Source organism: Pholis gunnellus, assembly GCF_910591455.1.
Source record: "Pholis gunnellus genome assembly, chromosome: 24".
In the NCBI taxonomy this organism is placed as follows: domain Eukaryota; kingdom Metazoa; phylum Chordata; class Actinopteri; order Perciformes; family Pholidae; genus Pholis; species Pholis gunnellus.
The window spans coordinates 2,027,808-2,046,393 of NC_136551.1; the positions used below are offsets into that span (position 1 = coordinate 2,027,808).

The 18,586-nt window shown below is 44.7% G+C and overlaps 3 protein-coding genes across 5 annotated transcripts; all 3 read left to right on the forward strand.

Moving 5' to 3' along the window:
- Nucleotides 1–1,593: 1,593 nt before the first annotated feature.
- On the forward strand, nt 1,594–9,057 carry LOC306715272 (MAGUK p55 subfamily member 4-like; the record flags this gene model as incomplete). Its single annotated transcript, XM_079185587.1, has 20 exons — nt 1,594–1,651; nt 1,740–1,861; nt 2,004–2,081; nt 2,166–2,249; nt 2,361–2,492; nt 5,107–5,188; nt 5,452–5,537; nt 5,778–5,852; nt 5,925–6,121; nt 6,298–6,356; nt 6,473–6,490; nt 6,577–6,618; nt 6,715–6,735; nt 7,115–7,156; nt 7,247–7,420; nt 7,540–7,620; nt 7,715–7,808; nt 8,146–8,254; nt 8,384–8,518; nt 8,869–9,057. 20 exons carry the CDS (start codon nt 1,594–1,596, stop codon nt 9,055–9,057), a joined length of 1,878 nt encoding a protein of 625 aa, XP_079041713.1.
- Nucleotides 9,058–10,046: 989 nt separating this feature from the next.
- LOC306715143 (transmembrane protein 237A-like) lies at nt 10,047–14,212 on the forward strand. 3 transcript variants are annotated; one of them, XM_079185407.1, is made up of 14 exons: nt 10,047–10,213; nt 10,296–10,331; nt 11,238–11,266; nt 11,382–11,395; nt 11,472–11,543; nt 11,803–11,931; nt 12,058–12,151; nt 12,264–12,421; nt 12,500–12,632; nt 12,724–12,915; nt 13,217–13,290; nt 13,378–13,465; nt 13,543–13,664; nt 13,758–14,212. In XM_079185407.1, the coding sequence occupies exons 1-14, from the start codon at nt 10,193–10,195 to the stop codon at nt 13,820–13,822; spliced, it is 1,227 nt and encodes a 408-aa protein (XP_079041533.1). In that variant the 5' UTR covers nt 10,047–10,192; the 3' UTR covers nt 13,823–14,212. The 3 variants fall into 3 exon arrangements, with proteins under 3 accessions (XP_079041533.1, XP_079041532.1, XP_079041531.1); XM_079185406.1 differs by lacking the exons at nt 10,047–10,213; nt 10,296–10,331 and having other exon boundaries at nt 10,366–11,266; XM_079185405.1 differs by lacking the exons at nt 10,047–10,213; nt 10,296–10,331 and having other exon boundaries at nt 10,366–11,266; nt 13,217–13,465.
- An 84-nt stretch (nt 14,213–14,296) lies between these two features.
- Nucleotides 14,297–18,524, forward strand: cyp20a1 (cytochrome P450, family 20, subfamily A, polypeptide 1). The gene is made up of 13 exons (XM_079185990.1): nt 14,297–14,466; nt 14,811–14,860; nt 15,085–15,251; nt 15,357–15,502; nt 15,591–15,758; nt 15,997–16,075; nt 16,548–16,660; nt 16,761–16,815; nt 16,946–17,066; nt 17,160–17,271; nt 17,379–17,443; nt 17,541–17,630; nt 17,882–18,524. The coding sequence occupies exons 1-13, from the start codon at nt 14,395–14,397 to the stop codon at nt 18,030–18,032; spliced, it is 1,389 nt and encodes a 462-aa protein (XP_079042116.1). The 5' UTR covers nt 14,297–14,394; the 3' UTR covers nt 18,033–18,524.
- The last annotated feature ends 62 nt before the right edge of the window (nt 18,525–18,586 follow it).

The window sequence follows — 18,586 nt, forward strand, 5'->3', positions numbered from 1 at the left end:
AAGCATTGCTCTAAACTGTGAATAGTCTTCATCACCTTCTTTGTCAGAGTCGCCTCCTCGCCACACAGCTCCTCCTGCGTGCCGCTGAAAGCTAAGAAGATTTGGCAGCAAGCAGCCAGCCGGTGAGGGAGGAACTGGCTTCCGGTGGCCAGAGGCGGGCGGCTCACTTGCCTGGGATTAAGTGGGATCGGGAGAGATTACAGCCCTCTCTCTCTCGCTCTCTCTCTCTCTCTTTCTCCCCCCCCCCATCGTTCCCTGCAGCTCGATGAAAGTGCAGTGCTCCGGCTAGTCTCCGGGGAATATTATCCCACCGTATATACACTTTCCTGCAAGTGTTGGTGCTAAAACCTGCAGGAGCCGGAGGATAAACGCTGGTGGCATCCTTAAGGATTCAGACATAACGGTAAGATGCTGTTATTGAAGAGCGGAGGGCTTGAAGGAAGGCCACAGGGATCATCCTCTCCTACTTTAGCTAACCTCTTGAGGACCTCCTCCTGTTTTAGTTCTTATAACAGTTTTCGCTTCAACACATCACATGTCTTTCTAATATGGTTGCGATGGTTTATTTAATTAAGGATATAGAGGTTTTATTAACAGTTTATTACCCGGTTTTCTCCGTCAGTGTCCTTGTTATTGGCCTAATGTTGCTTGGAATTACTTTGCAGCTGAGTTTTTTTCCAAAAGAAATAACAGATTGTACTTGATACTGGTCCTTGCTGTCCTCTGATGGTTCACCAGCCGGAGATTAGGGTCTGCACATCTCTGTGTTGACATTGCAGTTGCTCTTCCAAGCTGCCGTAAAGTGTGCCATTAACCCCTGACCCCCATTCACGCTAACCACCTCCCTACCTGATCCGACTGTCTCTCTGCATGTCGGTTGGTTTTTATACACATAAATATAAAACATCCTGAATTATTAGCTCATCTTACAGCCCTATCTATAAGAGGTTTTAATTATTGAGTTGTATATTGTCCGAACACTCAAAACTAACGTTTTCTTCAATTAAATTGGTATTAGTCGTTATCACAAAAGTACTGATTTGTCTCAAATAATGCAGATACAACGTGTAGTTTACTTTGTGTATTTGATAGGAACTTTAGAGGCAACAGGTATAAATACGTAATTTGTTGTCATCATTGATTAATCTGCTGATTATTATTTTGATTTATCTTGTAGTTTATGTCTTCAAATGTCTTGTTTTGTTCAAATCCAGAACCCAAAGGTTCTGGACGGTAAATCCTCCCGTTTTAGACGCTGAAATAAGAAAATATTGGCTTTTTTATTCCACTATTTCTGCTTGAAATATAACTGAAGCAATTAATCGATCATCAAAAAAAGATGCCAATTAATGTCTGTTGAATGACTCGGCATTTAATCTACTGACAGCTCTTGTTTATATGCTATCAAACATTGTATTATATCAAATATCAGCTGAGCTTTAAGGGTTTAGAATGAAGAATCACCACTCGTCTGATCCGAAAATACAAATAACTGACCCTGTTTGTTGCGTTTCCTCCACTTTTCCAGGTGTTTTCTGGTCCTCGTGAGCAGTCGGCGGCTGGTTGGGGTGAAAGGTCGGGGGTCCAGTGACCATGAGGCAGGCCGTGGAGGCTCAGGTGTTGAACCCCCACTGTGAACTCGGAGAACACGGTCAGTAGGCGACTTCACTGGTTTACTACGTTAAGATACCTCTTCAGCTTTCTGGTCACTCTCTGAATGATCCACTGGTGTGTCGCAGGCCTCCGTCAGATCCTGACCGATGTGATCCAGGAGGTGAGGCGCTCTGTGAATCAGGACATCGACGGAGCAGAGATCCTCCACAGTCTGCTGAACGCCTCCTGGCTGCAGTCGCTGCTCAAGGTCTGAAAACACACTTAGTACTAACATCAGTAGTATTCTCGCGATTCTTCTACTATTCTTGATGGCAGAAGACTGAGAGAAATGTAAGAGCTCACTTCTTAAATCCTGATTTTGTAGTTAAAGTTCTAAACATTCTTTTCAGGTTTATGAGTGTCTTCAAAGGTACCTGAGAGATTCTCCTGCACCAGCTCTGGACTACGCTTCAGGACTTTCACTTCAGGTTACATTTCAGATTGTGTTTTATTGATAATTTGTTGCTCATATTCACTGATTTCTGAAATGGTGGACATGTGGTTTGTTGTAGTTGCTGATCGACATCAGAGCGTTGCCGGGCTGCTCTGAAGACGCCAAAGAGCTCTACAGCCTCCTGAGACGCCCGCACCTGCAGGTAAAACCTATTTATAGCAACAGAACTTCCTGTGTCGTGTACGGACAAGCTTTCAAACAGGATATTTTATTATCCACCAGTGCAGCAGATTTTGATCTTCATGTTTTGCAGGCTCTCCTCTCAGCTCATGACACGGTGGCCCAGAAGGACTATGAGCCGGTGCTGCCGCCGATGCCAGACGACCTGCCGGACGACGAGGAGGCCACCAGGATCGTCTGCCTGGTCAAGAACAAACAGCAGCTGGTGAGCTTCAAGGCTCCTCATTGCTCTACTGAAATTGTTGAACTATAATAACGTACATCTTTCATCCGTCTTTGCAAAAACAAGGCCTCAGACCATGAAGTCATGTAAATGGTACAAAGACTCTTCGGCATCTATATTTTATCCCATGGCCTTCCTCAACAAAAACAGGCCTCGGTGCTGCAGAATTGTGTGTTATAATGACAGGTGTTGCTGTTATGACATTCACGAAGGGAGGATTTATCGCAGGACTGTTGCATTACACTGCTTTAGTTTAAGCTACGTGTACCTAATAAACGTGTAATCTTCAACCAGCCATGTCATCACAAACCTGACACATCAGAACATGTTTTCTGTGGTTTGTAGAATGTGGGTTTAAGAGGCGTCCTGATGAAGTCTAGTTTGGAAACGGGTCCTTGTATAGAGCTGGATGCAACTGACCCTTTAGGCTGCTCATGAGAACTGTTTCCTTTACTGACGTGTTTGTATCATGTGTAGAATAACCATGCATACATTTCAGCAGATTAACTGGACCACAATAGAGTCCAAGCAGATGCTCGTGGGTATGTTTTTTTAACATAGGCTAAATATAAATCAACCGGCTCCAACAGAGACCAGATGTTTGAATTTTATAATCTCTCATTTTGGTTGAGAGATTGTCTGTTGATGCTACAGATCTCCGATCAGCAGAAAACACTGAAAAAGAAGGATTTTTGATAAAAACAAAATAGTTTGGAAGCACCTGTGTCTCATTTATAATCAAAGTACTTATATGTGAGTGCTCTGTATGTTATGTGGGTCTTTATGTAAGAGAAGGTATTGATGTCGTGGTGAGAAGGACAAGAGATGATCAATGAAGCTTCAGTCCTAGAGGGAGTTCTCAATCTCTACTTGAATGTTTCCCTCTGCCTTTGAGTGACTCTGTTGTCTCACAGCTCTGCGACCACCAGAGACTCAGGCTGCTCAGTTCATCCTCCCCTGGTGCGAAAAGCTCCAGAGGGGGGATCCACAGTCACTGCGACACCCTGAGGAGTCTGACCGACAGGAGGCTTCACCGAGGCCACAGTCCTGCTGCTGGGAGCCTGGATTCCTTGTGGTGTAGCGTTCGCCGAGGCAGCTACCCGCCAAGTGAGCCTCTGTGTCACGCAGCAGCAGCAGCGCGGCCATACCCTCCACCTCGCTGTAAGCCGAGGAGTAACTGTCAGACGTGCTGTCGCAAGCCGATGAGCCGGTGTAGGGTTTGTTACTCCGACCTGCTCTGGGATCAAAGCCTGAACCGCTCGGCTCCGTCGGTCTACAGCTCGGTTCTGATCGGTAAGAAAAGTCCCGTCATCCGTCTTCCTCCATCATTCATCTCAGCTCCTCGTGGGTTTCCATGGATTAATAATGTCTGGTTTTTTTCATTGGAGACAACATCATCGAAGAGCTAGACAGTGGAGATGAAGATGAAGCAGGAGAGTCCAGCAACGCCCCATCCCCGCGTCCCACAGCCCGGCGGTGGACTATGTCTCCCCCGTGCCTCACCGTACCCTACTACTCCAACGACTACCTCCAGCCAGGCCTTCGCCCCAGGCTTCGAAGCCAAAGCCCTCGCATCCACACCGCTCCCCCGAGCCCCATGCGCCCTCGCCGCGTGGTGGATTTGCCCCCGGTGCCCCCCGTGGAGCTCGCCAAGCAGGAGAGTCTGGACGAGCTGAGGACGACGGTGCAGCTGGCCGCCTCTTCCATGGAGAGCAGCACCAAAGACATCAAGCTCCTCGGGGAGAAGATGGCGGCCGCGACCGTGCGCATGTCTGAGACGGTCCAGGACAACTCCCAGGCCTTGGCCCTCCTCTCTCAGGTGGTGGACCGGCTGCAGACGCTCCTCGTCGCCTCCAAGACTGAGATCAACACCCCGAAACCTGCTGAGCAAGACGGCACACCCAAGAAAACGCCAACGCGTCCATCCTTGATGCACCAGACTGGATGTTCCTTCCCCTCACTTCAATCCTCCTCCTCCAGCTCCCTCAGCAGCTCCCTGGACGCTACCTCCACCTCTCAGGGGACCAGCTGTCTGTCTGTGTCCTGCCGTGGCTCACCCCAAAGTACCCCGAAAACCAAGAACGCCCCGTCGACGCATAGGCAGCATGCCGAGCTTCAAGCGTCCAAGCGCCTTCTGACCAACGGCCTGCTGGATGAGCCCAAGGAGACCTCCCACACTGCGAAAGGAGCGCGCTCAAACCAGCGGAAGAAGAGGAGGAAGAAGGCGACATGAGAGACGCCGAAGAGTGTCCAAAGAGTGGACTTCTTGGGTCCTTTCAAGCCGTCTCCACAGAGTGGCTGACCTGCAAACGCACACGGTGGTAGCTGACATTTATTACGTATTTTCTGTTGCATTTCTCAACGTTTTCTTCCGTCGTGTCGTGGACCATTTCATCCCGGAGCCCTCATTTCAGGATCTTCATCAGCATTCGCTTGTGTCAGTGTTCCTTTGTCATGAATTAAACCTTCCATTCTCCTCTTTCAGTCCTTACATCCTGCCGTGACTCCATCGGTTTTACTTCTCTTCACCTGTGTGTCCTCATCTCCACTTTACAGCAGCTTTATTCATTCTCTGATTTCATCTTTTCTGTTCCAGGGAGCGACTATAAAGAGAAACGAGATCACAGGGCAGATTTTTATCGCTCGGGTGATTCATGGAGGGCTGGCTGATCGTAGTGGTGAGTCTTTTGTCTCGAGGATAATATAGCTTTGTGTAGTTAACTAGAAGAAGAAAGTATTGTATTTTATTATGATATGGCAAAGTAGAAACTGGGAGTTTGAGTTTAGCTCAATCAAGAATGAATTCAATTTAAACAATAAAAGAGTCTGTTTAAAGTTAACTAATGTGAAGTTGACAGCGTTCCTTTAATTACATTTGTATTCATGTCTGTGTGCGTGTGTGTGTGTGTGTGTGTGTGTGTGTGTGTGTGTGTGTGTGTAGGTCTGCTCCATGCAGGGGACAGGATCATAGAGGTGAATGGTTTCCCTGTGGATGGGTTGGAACCTGAGCAGGTCATCCAAGTTGTGGTACGTCATTTTTCGCGGCTACTAAAATAATTAAAGAAGGAAAAAGAGCTATTTAGTCTAGTTATTCTTCTATTTTAATTATGTGATATTGCTAGTTAATCAACAGTCACTTACAACAATCATAGACTCATTTATTTAGAATTAAAAGTCATCACAGCCTCTTAATCGTTTTGATAAATGTGTTAATGCAGATGGTATAACCTTTTGAGTTTCCATCTTTGTTTCTTTGCAACCAATCAGCAAGCGAGGTCGCAGGGCACCATCATGTTCAAGGTCATTCCCATCACAGAAAGGCCGGTCCACAACCAGACGATGGTAAGTCCTCCTCGATACATACATTAAACCTCCTCCACCTGCGTCGTGTTAACTGAACGTCTCCGGTGTTAGCTCTACGTGAGGACCATGGTCGACTACAGCCCCCAGCAGGACACGGCCATCCCCTGCGCCGACGCCGGCATGAGCTTCAGAAAAGGTGACGTCCTGGAGATCGTGGACCAGACGGACGCCCTCTGGTGGCAGGCCAAGAAACTGCCCAGCAACACGGCCTGCGCCGGCCTCATCCCCTCCTCCAACCTGCTGAAACGGTCAGGAGGGTTCACTGCTTCTGCCAAGAGGCTTCTCTTATTTACTGGGATGTAGCTTTTAGAGGAACATTTTCTGACATGTTATAGACGTAATAGACTCGTTCCGCAGCAGCATTGTGACTTCAAAGCTGTTGTTTGTGATGTGGCGTCATTTACACTGTAATCTGTTGTAACAGGAAGCAGAGGGAGGTCTGGTGGTCTCAGCCTTATCATCCACATGCCTGCTCACAGACCTGTAAGTTCACCCACATTTTCTTTAACTCAGAAGTCGAAGCAGCTTCAGAATCACAGCCGCTCCACAACCTGGTTTCACATTTGGGTTTTGTTGTTTCCCCCCCACTCTTACTGAAGTGAGCACTGTAGAGGAAGGTAAGGAGATTACACCTCATTCAGCTCTAAAACTACATGATTTATATGTAGTATTACAGATGTAATTCTCCCTTTTTCACCCACAGAGGAAGACATGATGACCTTTGATGAGAAATGTGTCGAAGCAGGTAAAGCTCCGTATAATCTGTCGCACACAAACTCGCTGCATGTCTTTGCTGCTTTGTGATTAATTTCCTCTCCGTGTGTTGTTTCCCTTCTGTCAGACGAGGATGCATTTGAATCTGGTAGGTGAGTCTTTGTTGACTTCGTGTGGTTTGTGTTCTGTGTCACTCCGTCTCCCGACCTTCATCTGAAACTTTTGTTGTTATTTCTTTTCCAAACTCTCCGGCTGTCTGACGGGGGAATGTCAGAGGAGCTCAGAGAAGGTGAGACGTTTGTCGTTGTATCTGCCTGAGAAGAGTCAACTCACTAAAATGCACAAGTGCTTTCAAACCTGGTCCATTGCATTATGGGAGTTGTAGGATAGACTGTTTAAACTGTTAATTCTTCCTGTTAAAAGACGGTTCAGAAGCTGCTGCAGGTTTTCCTGTAATCAAGAATATGTTCTAGTATCTTATTCATCAATCTGCTCTCACATGTTCCTCTCCGCTTCTCTTCAACCAGAGGAGGACGACTTCTGCAGCAACGTTGAAGGGATCTACTTAGGTAAGTCTCTGCAACAAGGCGACTCTTACCTGCTCTGATATCTGTTATCTGTTATGTACACACATCATGGGTAATTGAGTTTTCTGTCAGTGGGCTTCAGGCGCAGCACCCGTCTGTGTCGGCGGCGGTCTCACAGCACCACCCAGCCGTCCTGCCACACCCGCTGCCCCAGCAGCTGCTCCAACACCCTCAACAGCCCCTACGAGGACGTGGTGCGCTACCAGCGCCACCCGCAGGACGCACACCGCCTCATCGCCCTCTTAGGTACAGTTGTTACGGCCTCATAGTGGACTATCCAACCAGTCTGATAGTTTGACATGACTTGTCTTTCTTACCAAACGTGTTTATATATAAAAAAAAAACAATTTCATTTCTCATCTCAGGTCCGTCCGGTGTGGGTGTGAATGAACTTCGGAGGCGCTTGATTGAAATGAACCCCAACATCTTTCAGGGAGCCGTGCCTCGTACGTACAAATCATTTTCATCCTCCAAATCTAGAATCGACTAAATGATTAAGTGATTGTCCGTCTCAAGCAGTCACATATGTTCCTTCACCAGACACTTCAAGAGCACCCAAAGGATACGAGGAGTCAGGCAGAGAATATTACTTCACCAGCAGAGAAACCTTTGACAACATGATGTACAACAACAGGTACCGCTGCCTCTGCTGCGAGCCATGAATAATGAATGTAGTGGAGACACTGACACACTAAACACAATGTGTTCATGCTCTTTTACTAAATATAACAACGTATTTATGAGCTGTTTTGTTCTTATTCATTCTGTCTGCAACACTACACTTCAACACAATGATGGAAGCTTTAAATAAAGGTCATCATTTCAAAATAAGAGTCATGGAGGTATAGCTCAACTCTGCTGATGCATAAAACGCTCTCACTATATTTATTTAATGTATTCAGGAATGAATGTTTCAGCACCAAGTACTAGTAACTCCTTTGTGTTTGAGTAAAAAGAATGATGTTCTTCAGGTTTCTGGAGTACGGGGAGTACAAAGGGAATCTGTACGGCACCAGCATAGAGTCTGTGAGGCACGTTTTAAACAGCGGGAAGATCTGCATCATGGACATCGATCCAAATGTAAGAGGAGCAGAGACGTCATCGTCCTCTTCAAAACACCACCAACTCGTAGTTTTTGTGCTACTAATCGCTTTAATAAAATGCTGTACACAAAAGCTTTAATTTGAAATGTTTCTTCTCTTCATTTAGGCCATTCAGGCAGTGAGGACCCACGAGCTGAAGGCTTACATCGTCTACGTGAAGCCGCCGTCACAGGAGCGCCTCAAGGAGACGAGACAGGACTCGTACATCACCACCAACTACTACATCAACCGACCTTTCAAAGTAAACTCCCCCAGGCCAGATTATATGATATTCTTCTGTTATAAGTCCGTCTGTTAAGACAAGCTTGACAACGAAAATATTTATTTTAGTTTTGTTACTTATTTGCATATTATGATAAAACATTCAAATCAAAGTTACCGGAGAGGAGACAGAAACTGTTCTAATGGCCTCAAATAAAAAATTTTTAACAGCGTGAATCAAACTTTATTGAATTTTAAAAACAGATAATAGATAACAAGTGTGTTTAAATCAATATAAAACAGATCAAATGAAAGGAAAAATGAATGGGATAAATAAATGATAACATAACACAACCTATTAGAAATGATCACTTTCTTTTCTTCCAACAGGAGGAAGACTTCCAGGAGATGGAAGAAGCCGCTCGGAAGATCGAGTCTCACTTCTCGCAGTTCTTTGATCACGTGATCGTCAACGACGAGCTGCAGGACTCCTGCGTCCAGCTGCTGACCGTGATGAGGAAGGCGCAGGACGAGCCTCAGTGGGTCCCTGCCAGCTGGATACGACCCACAACCACGTAAGAGAGGACGAAGGTGGAGGCGAAGAGGACGAGAGAAATGTAACCCCATATTATCATGGCAGCAATTTTCATTTTACAGATTTCTCACTGTGAAGTGTCAACATGTAAATCAGTGTTCATGGTTTAGGGGGTAGTGCATGAAGGAAATCTAAATATGTCGATCTTGTTGTGACTTGACCTGATTACTGGATAAATATGGAGCTGGAGCTCGAAGGAATACCTGGAATTGTTTACGTTTATTATATATTGTTATTATTATTATAGGCAGATCATTCTTCTTCTCCCTTCTCTTTTACACAGGCCTGCAATAAAGAACATGATATGTTTCCAATTGATGTTTACATGCTAGAAAGCAAAGTGGTTTCTTGTTATGTTTTGTTTTTCATGCTGAATTTGTGTTATTATTTTGTGGTTTGCTACAGCCTAAAATATTTCATTGCATGCCAAAAAAAAAAAAGATTTACTAACTATTAACAAAAACAAATGTTTGGCACAAAAATTACACTTTGTGTCCTTATTACATGAAAAAAAAGTGATGATATGCAAAAGTGCAAGCTAAGCGTTGATAATGTAATATTTGTACCTGTTTGTTACATTAATAAACCGCTTCTGATAGTTATTTATTCATTAATTTACGAAATGTATTCATGTTTGTATGGGAGCTTTTATTTTGAAGATACAGGAAGTCTTGTGTCCTACGCTTAAATGCATCCGGGTAAAACCTGTCTGCTCACAAAGCGTAAACAAAGTATGTAATCTACACTTTGTGTTCTTATTTCCTTAGAAAATGTGATAAAATTGCAAGCAAAGGATAGATAATTTAATATTGGTGCCTGTTTGTTACATTAATACACCACTTCCGATAGTTCATTATTCATTAACTCACGGAGTTTAATTATCTGTTTGGTTGCTTTGAATAGGAGCTTTTATTTTGAAGATACAGGAAGTCTTGTGTCCTTCGCTTAAATGCACCCGGGTAAAACTCTTCCGCTCGCAGAGCATAAACACACCAAATGATTATAATAACTGAGTTTACTCGTTTTTAACGGCTGTAGCCGTTTAAATGTACTTATCAACTAAAGATTATTTAACTGGGTGAATATTTAAAGGCACTTTTGTTGGAGAGATTGAACAGTATGGATACGGGAGGCTCAACGGTAACGTTAACTTATGTTCATATATAACGGTAACTTTGATTTTACATTAATATTAATATCAATTCATGTTTTTCCTTTATAGAAAATGCGACCCAGGGAGCTCCCGCCGCTTCCACAGGTGAGTCATTTAACTCAGGTGTTATTAGCCTTACAGTGTATGATGCTCAATGTTATACTAATGGTAGTTTTACTTAAAAGTTGGAATAAACTGAAGAATATAGTTTTTCCGTTGATTAAACGACTCACTTCATCACGAATTTGATTTCAGATTCACTATTCTCTGTTTTACAGTCAGACAAAACAAGCTATTTCTCTATTTTTATATTTTAAAACTTGATTGAGAAAGTTGGCAACAGATAATCTGATCATTCAACACATATTTAGGGCTAGACCTCTGTGATATCTGATTAAAATCATGTCCCAACTAAAGTAATCAAAACCTGAAATGTAGTTTAAAAAGGTCCTGAGGAGTTGTGTGAGTGCATGTAGGGAGAATAGAGCACAGTGAACACTGTTGGTGTTTATAACGAGCATTGTCAGGAGGATGAACCCAGACAGACGTCTTTAATTCCAGCCACACAAGAGTCAGAAAAGGTTTGCGTCGTCTGACCTCTGCCCTGAGTAATCCTCCGTCCTGGCGGATGAATGATCACAGATTTAGCTGAGGATTTAAGGGGATGTTACGTGGAGCTGCTCGCCACTCTTTACTTGATTCTTGGGTGGAATGGCCAGAAAGATGACGGTAAGGTCTTGTTTTATCTGACTGGACGCTGAACAGCTCACACCATGTTTGTGTACGTTTTAATCTCTTCCTTTGGGGTCCCTGTGTCTGAGGTCAGGTCATTTTGTTAATGTGTTTATAAAATGTTCTTGTATACTTCTGTTCCAGACGTCTCTGACCTCAGATAGTTATTAGTTAAACCTTTCATCCATTTTCTGCTGCTTGATCCAGGTCATGGTTAATGATCTATTAATGATATTATATAAGTCTAAGTCCTATCATGCTTCTCTTTTTGTCTCTCAGCGAGGACGAGCGCTTCCCACAATGCCGAGGTCGGTCAAACTGTTTTTCTGCTTCGATATCACGTCTTAATCTACAGAATTTACGCTGAACAGTTAAACCAAACTACTTTTTCTCTCTTTGTCTCTCTTGTGTGGAAACATGAAGTCAAGACACAGCTGGTGAGACGAATACATCTCGTGTTTTTACTGAAGCTCTTGATTCAATGTAACTTTATTTATTCATCACCTTGAACAGGAGAAGTACCAGCACTAAAACAAAAGAAGAAGAGGGTGAGAAAGGAGACGAATGGAGTCGATGATTTGAGCGGTGCGTAACTCCTAAATGCATCAGTGCAGCATCTTAAGTGGTTGTGTTTGTCCGACACAAAGCTTAAACCTTTCACTTCCCTGGATTTAAAGGGCTAGTGCAGCCCAACATGAAGGATCACACGGTCCATATAATTTGGTTTCCATTGAGAAAAACCTTCAATCTCTTCATAGCATCACGTTAAGAACATGTACTGCTGCAGGGGACTCATTTCAGTTGTACTAAAGTTCCTTCGTTCCTTCTGCTGTTTCCTGTGTAGATCATGGGATGGAGATGGGAGGCCTGGGCAGCCGGAGGGAATCTGAGATTGGAGAGCAACTTACCAATGAACCCACAACGGACGCACCGCCTCAGAGGAGGAGGAAGAAAAAGAAAGCAGCCACTATTGGTGAAGAAAAAAGTCTCCTTAAAACAGCCATTATGGTCCGATCTGTGCTTTGGTAACTAGTGTTTAACTACGATCAGCACAGAGGTTCAACGTGACGTTTACAGATGTGTGAATTCATGGTTTCAGATCTGGACGATGACCAGGCCGACCTGGTGAACGGAGATACAGCGGATCAGACCACTGATGGAGAAGAAGTGGTCAAAAAAAACAAAAAGAGAAGGTAAGAAAAAAACAATCATGATATGTTTTATAAAACCTCAGAAGAACTTATACTGGCATGTGTACTGCAAATGGTGCGTGTTTCTCTTTGACCTTTATTCTTGTACTTTCAGGAAGTCAAAAGTTGTTGAATCGCAGCTTCCCAATGAGTTGGACGTAGAAGAGGACGACATCATCACCGACACCCCTCCTCCGATCCCCCAGCATTCCCTGTTCTCGGCCCCGCCGGGTCAGAGCCAGCCGGTGGGGAAAGTCTTTGTCGAGAGGACCAGTGAGTGACGACAAGAGAAGATGTGGTCGAGCCCGTTGAAAAGATAAAGCGGTAACTCTCGTGTGTGTTCACGTGCAGAGCGTTTCCAGGCTGCTGAGCGCTCAGACTGGAGGAAGACCAGCAACCAGATGGAGAACATGACGGACTTCCAGCACATTGAGCCGCTCTGGACCACCAGAGACGTGTCTCTCAGAGTGCACGGAGGCTTCAGGTGAAGGAGAGGTGTCTCGTACAGTGCCAGGTGTGTCTGATTGTTTGGTCCCCGCTCCCTAAATGTCTGCTCTCCTTTGTATGTGGTGCAGGGTGTTCGGTCTGTATTGCCACGGCTTCCTGGCGGGCTACGCCTTGTGGAACATCGTGGTGGTGTACATGTTAGCCGGGCAGCACCTCACCGCTCTGTCCAACCTGCTGGAGCAGTACCACAGCCTGGCTTACCCCGCCCAGTCCCTGCTCTACATGCTGCTCGCCATCAGCACGGTGGCCGCCTTCGACAGGTGAAGCTCCCCGAGCCAGCCGATTGGTTAACCCACGATCAAAAATATACATCAAGTATTTAAAGAACTTCCACTGTATTTGCCAACATGCTGATAACATGTCACCGTAGACACTTTGCTGCCTTAACTGTGTAGTTAAGTTGAGGCAACACAAATTTAGACTAGACATGCATTAACAACCGACTCCAAGTCTAAATGACTTGCACGTGGAATTGATTCCAGTGAAGCTGCTGAGTAAAATGTATTTGTGTGTAAAAGTATGAACAGAAGCTGAAAAAGATGAACTTTTGTATATTTTCAGAGTGAACCTGGCCAAAAGCTCCATGGCTCTCCATGAGTTCATCACACTGAACCCCGTCGCTCTCGCCTCATTCTGTGAGTGCACACTATTTATTACCACCACGGTACACTTAAACAAGGTGTTTGGTGTCACTTCACACGCTTTGTTTGTCTTCCGTTCAGTGTATTTCTCAGCGTTGGTCCTCTCTCTGAGCCAGCAGATGACCAGCGATCGAATCAACCTGTATCCAGCCCTCAACACCACATTATGGTGAGCTCGCTGGACTCGTTTGATGTCTCTATCTTACGTTGAATATGATACGTGACCCTCTCCCTTTTCTCCTCCAGGCCACCGGGGTTGGAGCACCAGATTCTGCACCCATGGGTGACCGTCAACCTGGTGGTGGCTCTGCTGGTGGGGCTGGCCTGGATCTTCATCGCCACCCGACCAGAAACAGACTACACTCACGGTGAGAAGAGTCTGTGTTGAATACTGCAAATCCAGCTTAAAACATGTTTTAAAGCAAGAACCATGATTTCATTATTGTGTCCTTCCTCTTCAGAGTATCTGGAAACCATGAAGACTGAAGCTCAAAAGCCAGAGGACCAATCAGAGATGACCGCCTGAGGAAAATCTCTCCATCTGCTCTGACACATACTGTACAGCTTTGATGTCATTTTGCACATATTTTTGCACTGTATTTTTGGCAGTGAACTCTGAATGTATTGTAGATTACTTTTGTATTTTTGAAACGTGGTATGTGCTCATCTCTTTATAAATATTTATCCAACAAATCCAACAACACCTCTTTATTACATACTAAAGGAATGATGTGCTTATGCACAATTTTAATTTATAAGGTGAATGTGTTCTTATCATACTTAATAGTATACTTATATCTCCTATGTATTACTCCCATACAGCTTAATTAGATACAATAATTATATGCATAATTGTAGATACGTTTTTATTGTTTTAATATCATTGATTTTTGTTGACAAACCTTTTGAGACTCGATCTCACCCATCGATTCCTTCTGAGTTCAACTAGTTTGCTCTGCCTGCGATCCAGACCTTGCAGTCGAACACAGAGTGGCAATCCTGCTCGCACAGTTTCTGTTGACGTGGTAAAGGAGTCTTGTTATACAGATATTCACGAGCAGAAGTTTGCAAAGTCGTGCCAAATAAAAGCGAGAAGTCATGCTGGACTTTGCCATCTTTGCCGTCACGTTTGTCATCATATTGGTGGGCGCTGTGTTGTACTTGTACCCGGTAAGTCTCTGCAGAAGTTAGTGCTAAGTTAGCATTTGGTACGCCAATACCCTCACAAAAGACTGTTTATTTATCAAAACTTTTCTCATCATTTGCATGCCGAGTTTACCCCCAAACCTTAAGAATGTGTCAGATGACAATGTTGGTGTCATGCAATGTGTGTGTGTGTGTGTGTGACCCTGTAAGTGAGGAAGTATTGAATTAATATATTTCAATGTGATTCTACTGAGTGGAACACGAACCAACCTAAGACGGGAGATGTGCGTGCATGCCTGTGTAGGAAGTACACTACATTGTCTTATCCATATCGTGAAATTAATTAATTAATTAATCATTGTTTTCAGTCATCCAGAAGGGCCTCTGGCATCCCAGGTCTCAATCCTACAGATGAGAAGTAAGTTGTCATCTTCACCTCTGACTTTCTATTCAGTAACAAGAGATTATAAAGTCAATTATATTAAAACAAATGAAATGGTAGGATGACTGTCCTTCAACATAAAGCATGTTTAATTGATTGTAATTTGTAACAGTTTCCCAGATATGTGCAGTTGACACATAGAGGGCAGCATGCAGCACATCATTGGCGATGACATAATACTCAAATCATTGCTCTCTCAGGGATGGGAACCTGCAGGACATCGTGAACAGAGGCAGTCTGCACGAGTTCCTCGTAAGTCTGCATCAGCAGTTTGGGTCCGTGGCGTCGTTCTGGTTCGGCGGACGGCCGGTGGTCAGCCTGGGCTCTGTGCACCAGCTACAGCAACACATCAACCCCAACCACACCAGTACGTGCACCAGCGTCTACCATGCTGCTTTGATTCTACTGGTGCCAAACTGAATGGTGGCATGTCTGTGTAGTAGACAGAAATAAACACGTTTTCTCTTCTTAGCTGACTCCTTTGAGACGATGCTGAAGTCTTTGCTAGGCTACCAGTCTGGAATGGGAGGCGGGGCCACTGAGACGATAATGAGGAAAAAGGTGTACGAGAATGCCATCAACAGCACGCTGAAGAGCAACTTCCCTGTTGTGCTCAAGGTTTGTATCTCTCATGAAAACATTCGTCACACTACTCACTGAAATGAAGCATTCAGACGTATTTCCTCCTCCTCCTCCTCATACGTAGCTGGTGGAGGAGCTGGTGGGGAAGTGGAAGTCATTCCCGGAGTCTCAGCACACCCCGCTGTGTGCCCACCTGCTGGGTCTGGCCATGAAGACCGTCACCCAGCTGGCTCTGGGCGAGAGCTTCGGAGACGACTCTAAGGTCCTTTCCTTCCGCAAGAACCACGACGCGGTGAGAGAACACCCCCTACCTTCAGGACGACACCCACAGTGACAGTGGAGTGTACTTCTTACACAAACCTCAATTAGTTTTGTGCATCCTGGTCTTTTTCTCTCCCCCTGTGGGTGTCAAATGTGGGCTCTTCTTACATATTTGTTGAGTTTAGAAATACTCTGGCTTAATAATCTGGCCTGCTTACGTTCTGCTCGGGTCACTTGATTTTGTTTTTCCTGTTCTTCCAACTCACCAGATCTGGTCAGAAATTGGAAAAGGCTACTTGGACGGCTCCCTGGAGAAGAGCTCCAGCAGAAAAGGACATTATGAGAAGGGTGAGGGAGGTTTGCATCATGAGCTGACGTAATATAGGTTGAGTTGTTGAACTACCTTCTGTCATTTTTTGAGTCTAGTGTCTCTGGTTCTGGTCTTGGATCTCCTGCACCTGCTGTGTGTTAACATGTGAGAGCAGCGTTGGGCTTCATTGTGGTTTCAGCTGTGGAGAAACAGGAGGAAGAGTTTGCAGAGGCTCAGACGTGATCTCTTTGTGTTTGTGGAGCAGCATGACAGATGGAGACTCTTTCAGTATCATCTCCTTGTACAGTGAACACTGTTTAGCTGGACTTTTATTGATTTATCTGCCAAGGACAATTGTTGCGTGCTGGAGTTCACTCTGGAAGCTGCCTGAAGGGCTGGAAAGCGAGATGCATGCTTGAAATGCTGTCTTTTTAACTTGAGTGTCAGTCAGCTGTGTGTTCATGCCAAAAATGTGAAAAAGTAACTGATTGACTGTTTTCTTTTGTTCAGCTCTGTCGGAGATGGAGTCCATGCTGCTGTCAGTGGCGAAGGAGAGGAAAGCCCAGAGGAAGCAGACGGCGTTTGTCGACGCTCTGCTTCAGTCCAGCCTCACAGAACGACAGGTGAATACTGATGCAGTCACCAAGTTCAAACGCCAACTGAAAGATTGCCTCGGTTCCCAAAAAAAAAGCAGTAAAATGATTTGTTTTCTGTTTGTTTGAGATCATGGAGGACTGCATGGTTTTCACTCTGGCCGGCTGCGTCATCGCTGCCAACTGTAAGTGACAACAATCAAACCACCATGTCCATAAATACGTTGTGTGTCTGAGAACAAGAAATCAAACCCCAAAATTCTCCTTTGTTCATGAATCCCTGAGGCTTGAATGTTAAATGTCGTGTTTCGGCAGTGTGTATCTGGGCACTTCACTTCCTGTCCACCTCAGAGGAAGTTCAGGACAAACTGTACAAAGAGCTGGAGGAGGTTTTGGGTTCAGACCCAGTTTCCTTGGACAAAATCCCTCAGCTCAGGTAAGAACTTTGGACCAGGTGTTACGTCTAATACATGAAATGTAAAATCTCGGTGTCTGTGTTGGATAACCTTCACATTTCTGCCTTGGAAAGATACTGCCAGCAGGTCCTCAACGAGACGGTGAGGACCGCCAAGCTGACCCCCGTCGCGGCTCGGCTTCAGGGAGTGGAGGGCAAAGTGGATCAACACGTCATCCCCAAAGAGGTATCTGGTTTCCTGCTGTCTGTGGCTCTCTGTCTGTAAATGTCTCTGCAGCTCATCTCCAGAGAAGCCTTGAGAAGAGTAAAGTTTTCTTTCTTTACATATTTCAGACTTTGGTCATCTACGCTTTGGGAGTGGTTCTGCAGGATTCTGACACCTGGAGCGCCCCATACAGGTCCACTTCGCACCCACACTTTTTTGAGTCCATCTTTCAGGTTTAAAATATTGATTCGTCCGATTTCTGATAAGCGGATTCCTGTGACATCCCTCAGGTTTGACCCAGATCGATTTGAGGAGGAATCAGTCGGGAGGAGCTTCTGTCTGCTCGGGTTCTCAGGGAATCAAACCTGCCCAGAGCTCAGGTAGAGACTGACAAACATCTGTATCCCTCTGAGCGTAGACTGAGCTAATGATGAGAGCATTGACAGTGAAAAGAAGTGATACCGAAGCTTCAAGCTTTCTTGGAGCTGTAAAAAGAAGCTAATTTGACTTTGAAGGTTCTGTTTTAGGGTCAGGAGTCGGATCAAAGGATCAGGATTATCTCTCTGTGTTTGGATGTCCTGAGTACTTCAATGATATTTTAACAATCGATGATATTTGGTCTCTCTCACAGGTTCGCTTACACGGTCGCTACTGTGCTGCTCAGCACGTTGGTGCGCCAGCTGAAGCTTCACCCGTTGAAGGGACAGGTCATGGAGGTCCGATCTGAGCTGGTGTCCACACCGAAGGACGAAACCTGGATCACCGTCGGCAGAAGAAGCTAATCTTTAAAGAAAACCTGCAGGGAGAAGAGCTGATGAGTTTCTAGAGAACAATTTATCTTAATCAAAGGAACTACCAGCAAAGTATTTCTTGACTGCCAGAGAATTTAGTTCTCTCAGTAACTCTTTAACATTATGGTAGATGACACTTTCTGGAATTAAACTGTTAATTTACTTTATTCTTAGATGCTTTTTCCTAACTTGGTAGATTGTTTTTTATGCACACAGTACTCCAGTTGTCTTTTTGGTGTGTTTTTCGTACAATAATCTGAGGCCTTAAGCACGTTGTTTGTTCAACACTTGTTAAAATCTGTTAACGTCGGGGAAACATTGTGGTTTAATACGATGTAGAGGAAAAACAACTTGTGCTGCCAAATGTTTTTCTATAATTCCTGATTCGTACCTTGAGTCAAAATCCCCAATAACAAGGGCTTGTTTGTCCGTTTATATGGCCCATGTGGCATTTAGACATTTCATTCCTTTTTACACACTGTCACATCTCACATATTATTAAATATGTTTGAGGATTTATTGAGTTTTTGTGTCATACCTTTCAT

Excerpts from the sequence above, each read along its gene's own strand:
- LOC306715143 (XM_079185405.1), top strand. The coding sequence starts at position 11,169 with ATGGTTAATGATCTATTAATGATATTATATAAGTCTAAGTCCTATCAT. Across the intron at positions 11,932-12,057 it reads AAAGAAAGCAGCCACTATTG|ATCTGGACGATGACCAGGCC; the intron begins GTGAAGAAAAAA and ends TCATGGTTTCAG. Across the intron at positions 12,422-12,499 it reads AGTCTTTGTCGAGAGGACCA|AGCGTTTCCAGGCTGCTGAG; the intron begins GTGAGTGACGAC and ends GTTCACGTGCAG.
- cyp20a1 (XM_079185990.1), top strand. The coding sequence starts at position 14,395 with ATGCTGGACTTTGCCATCTTTGCCGTCACGTTTGTCATCATATTGGTG. Across the intron at positions 15,759-15,996 it reads TCCGCAAGAACCACGACGCG|ATCTGGTCAGAAATTGGAAA; the intron begins GTGAGAGAACAC and ends CCAACTCACCAG. Across the intron at positions 17,444-17,540 it reads ACCTGGAGCGCCCCATACAG|GTTTGACCCAGATCGATTTG; the intron begins GTCCACTTCGCA and ends GACATCCCTCAG.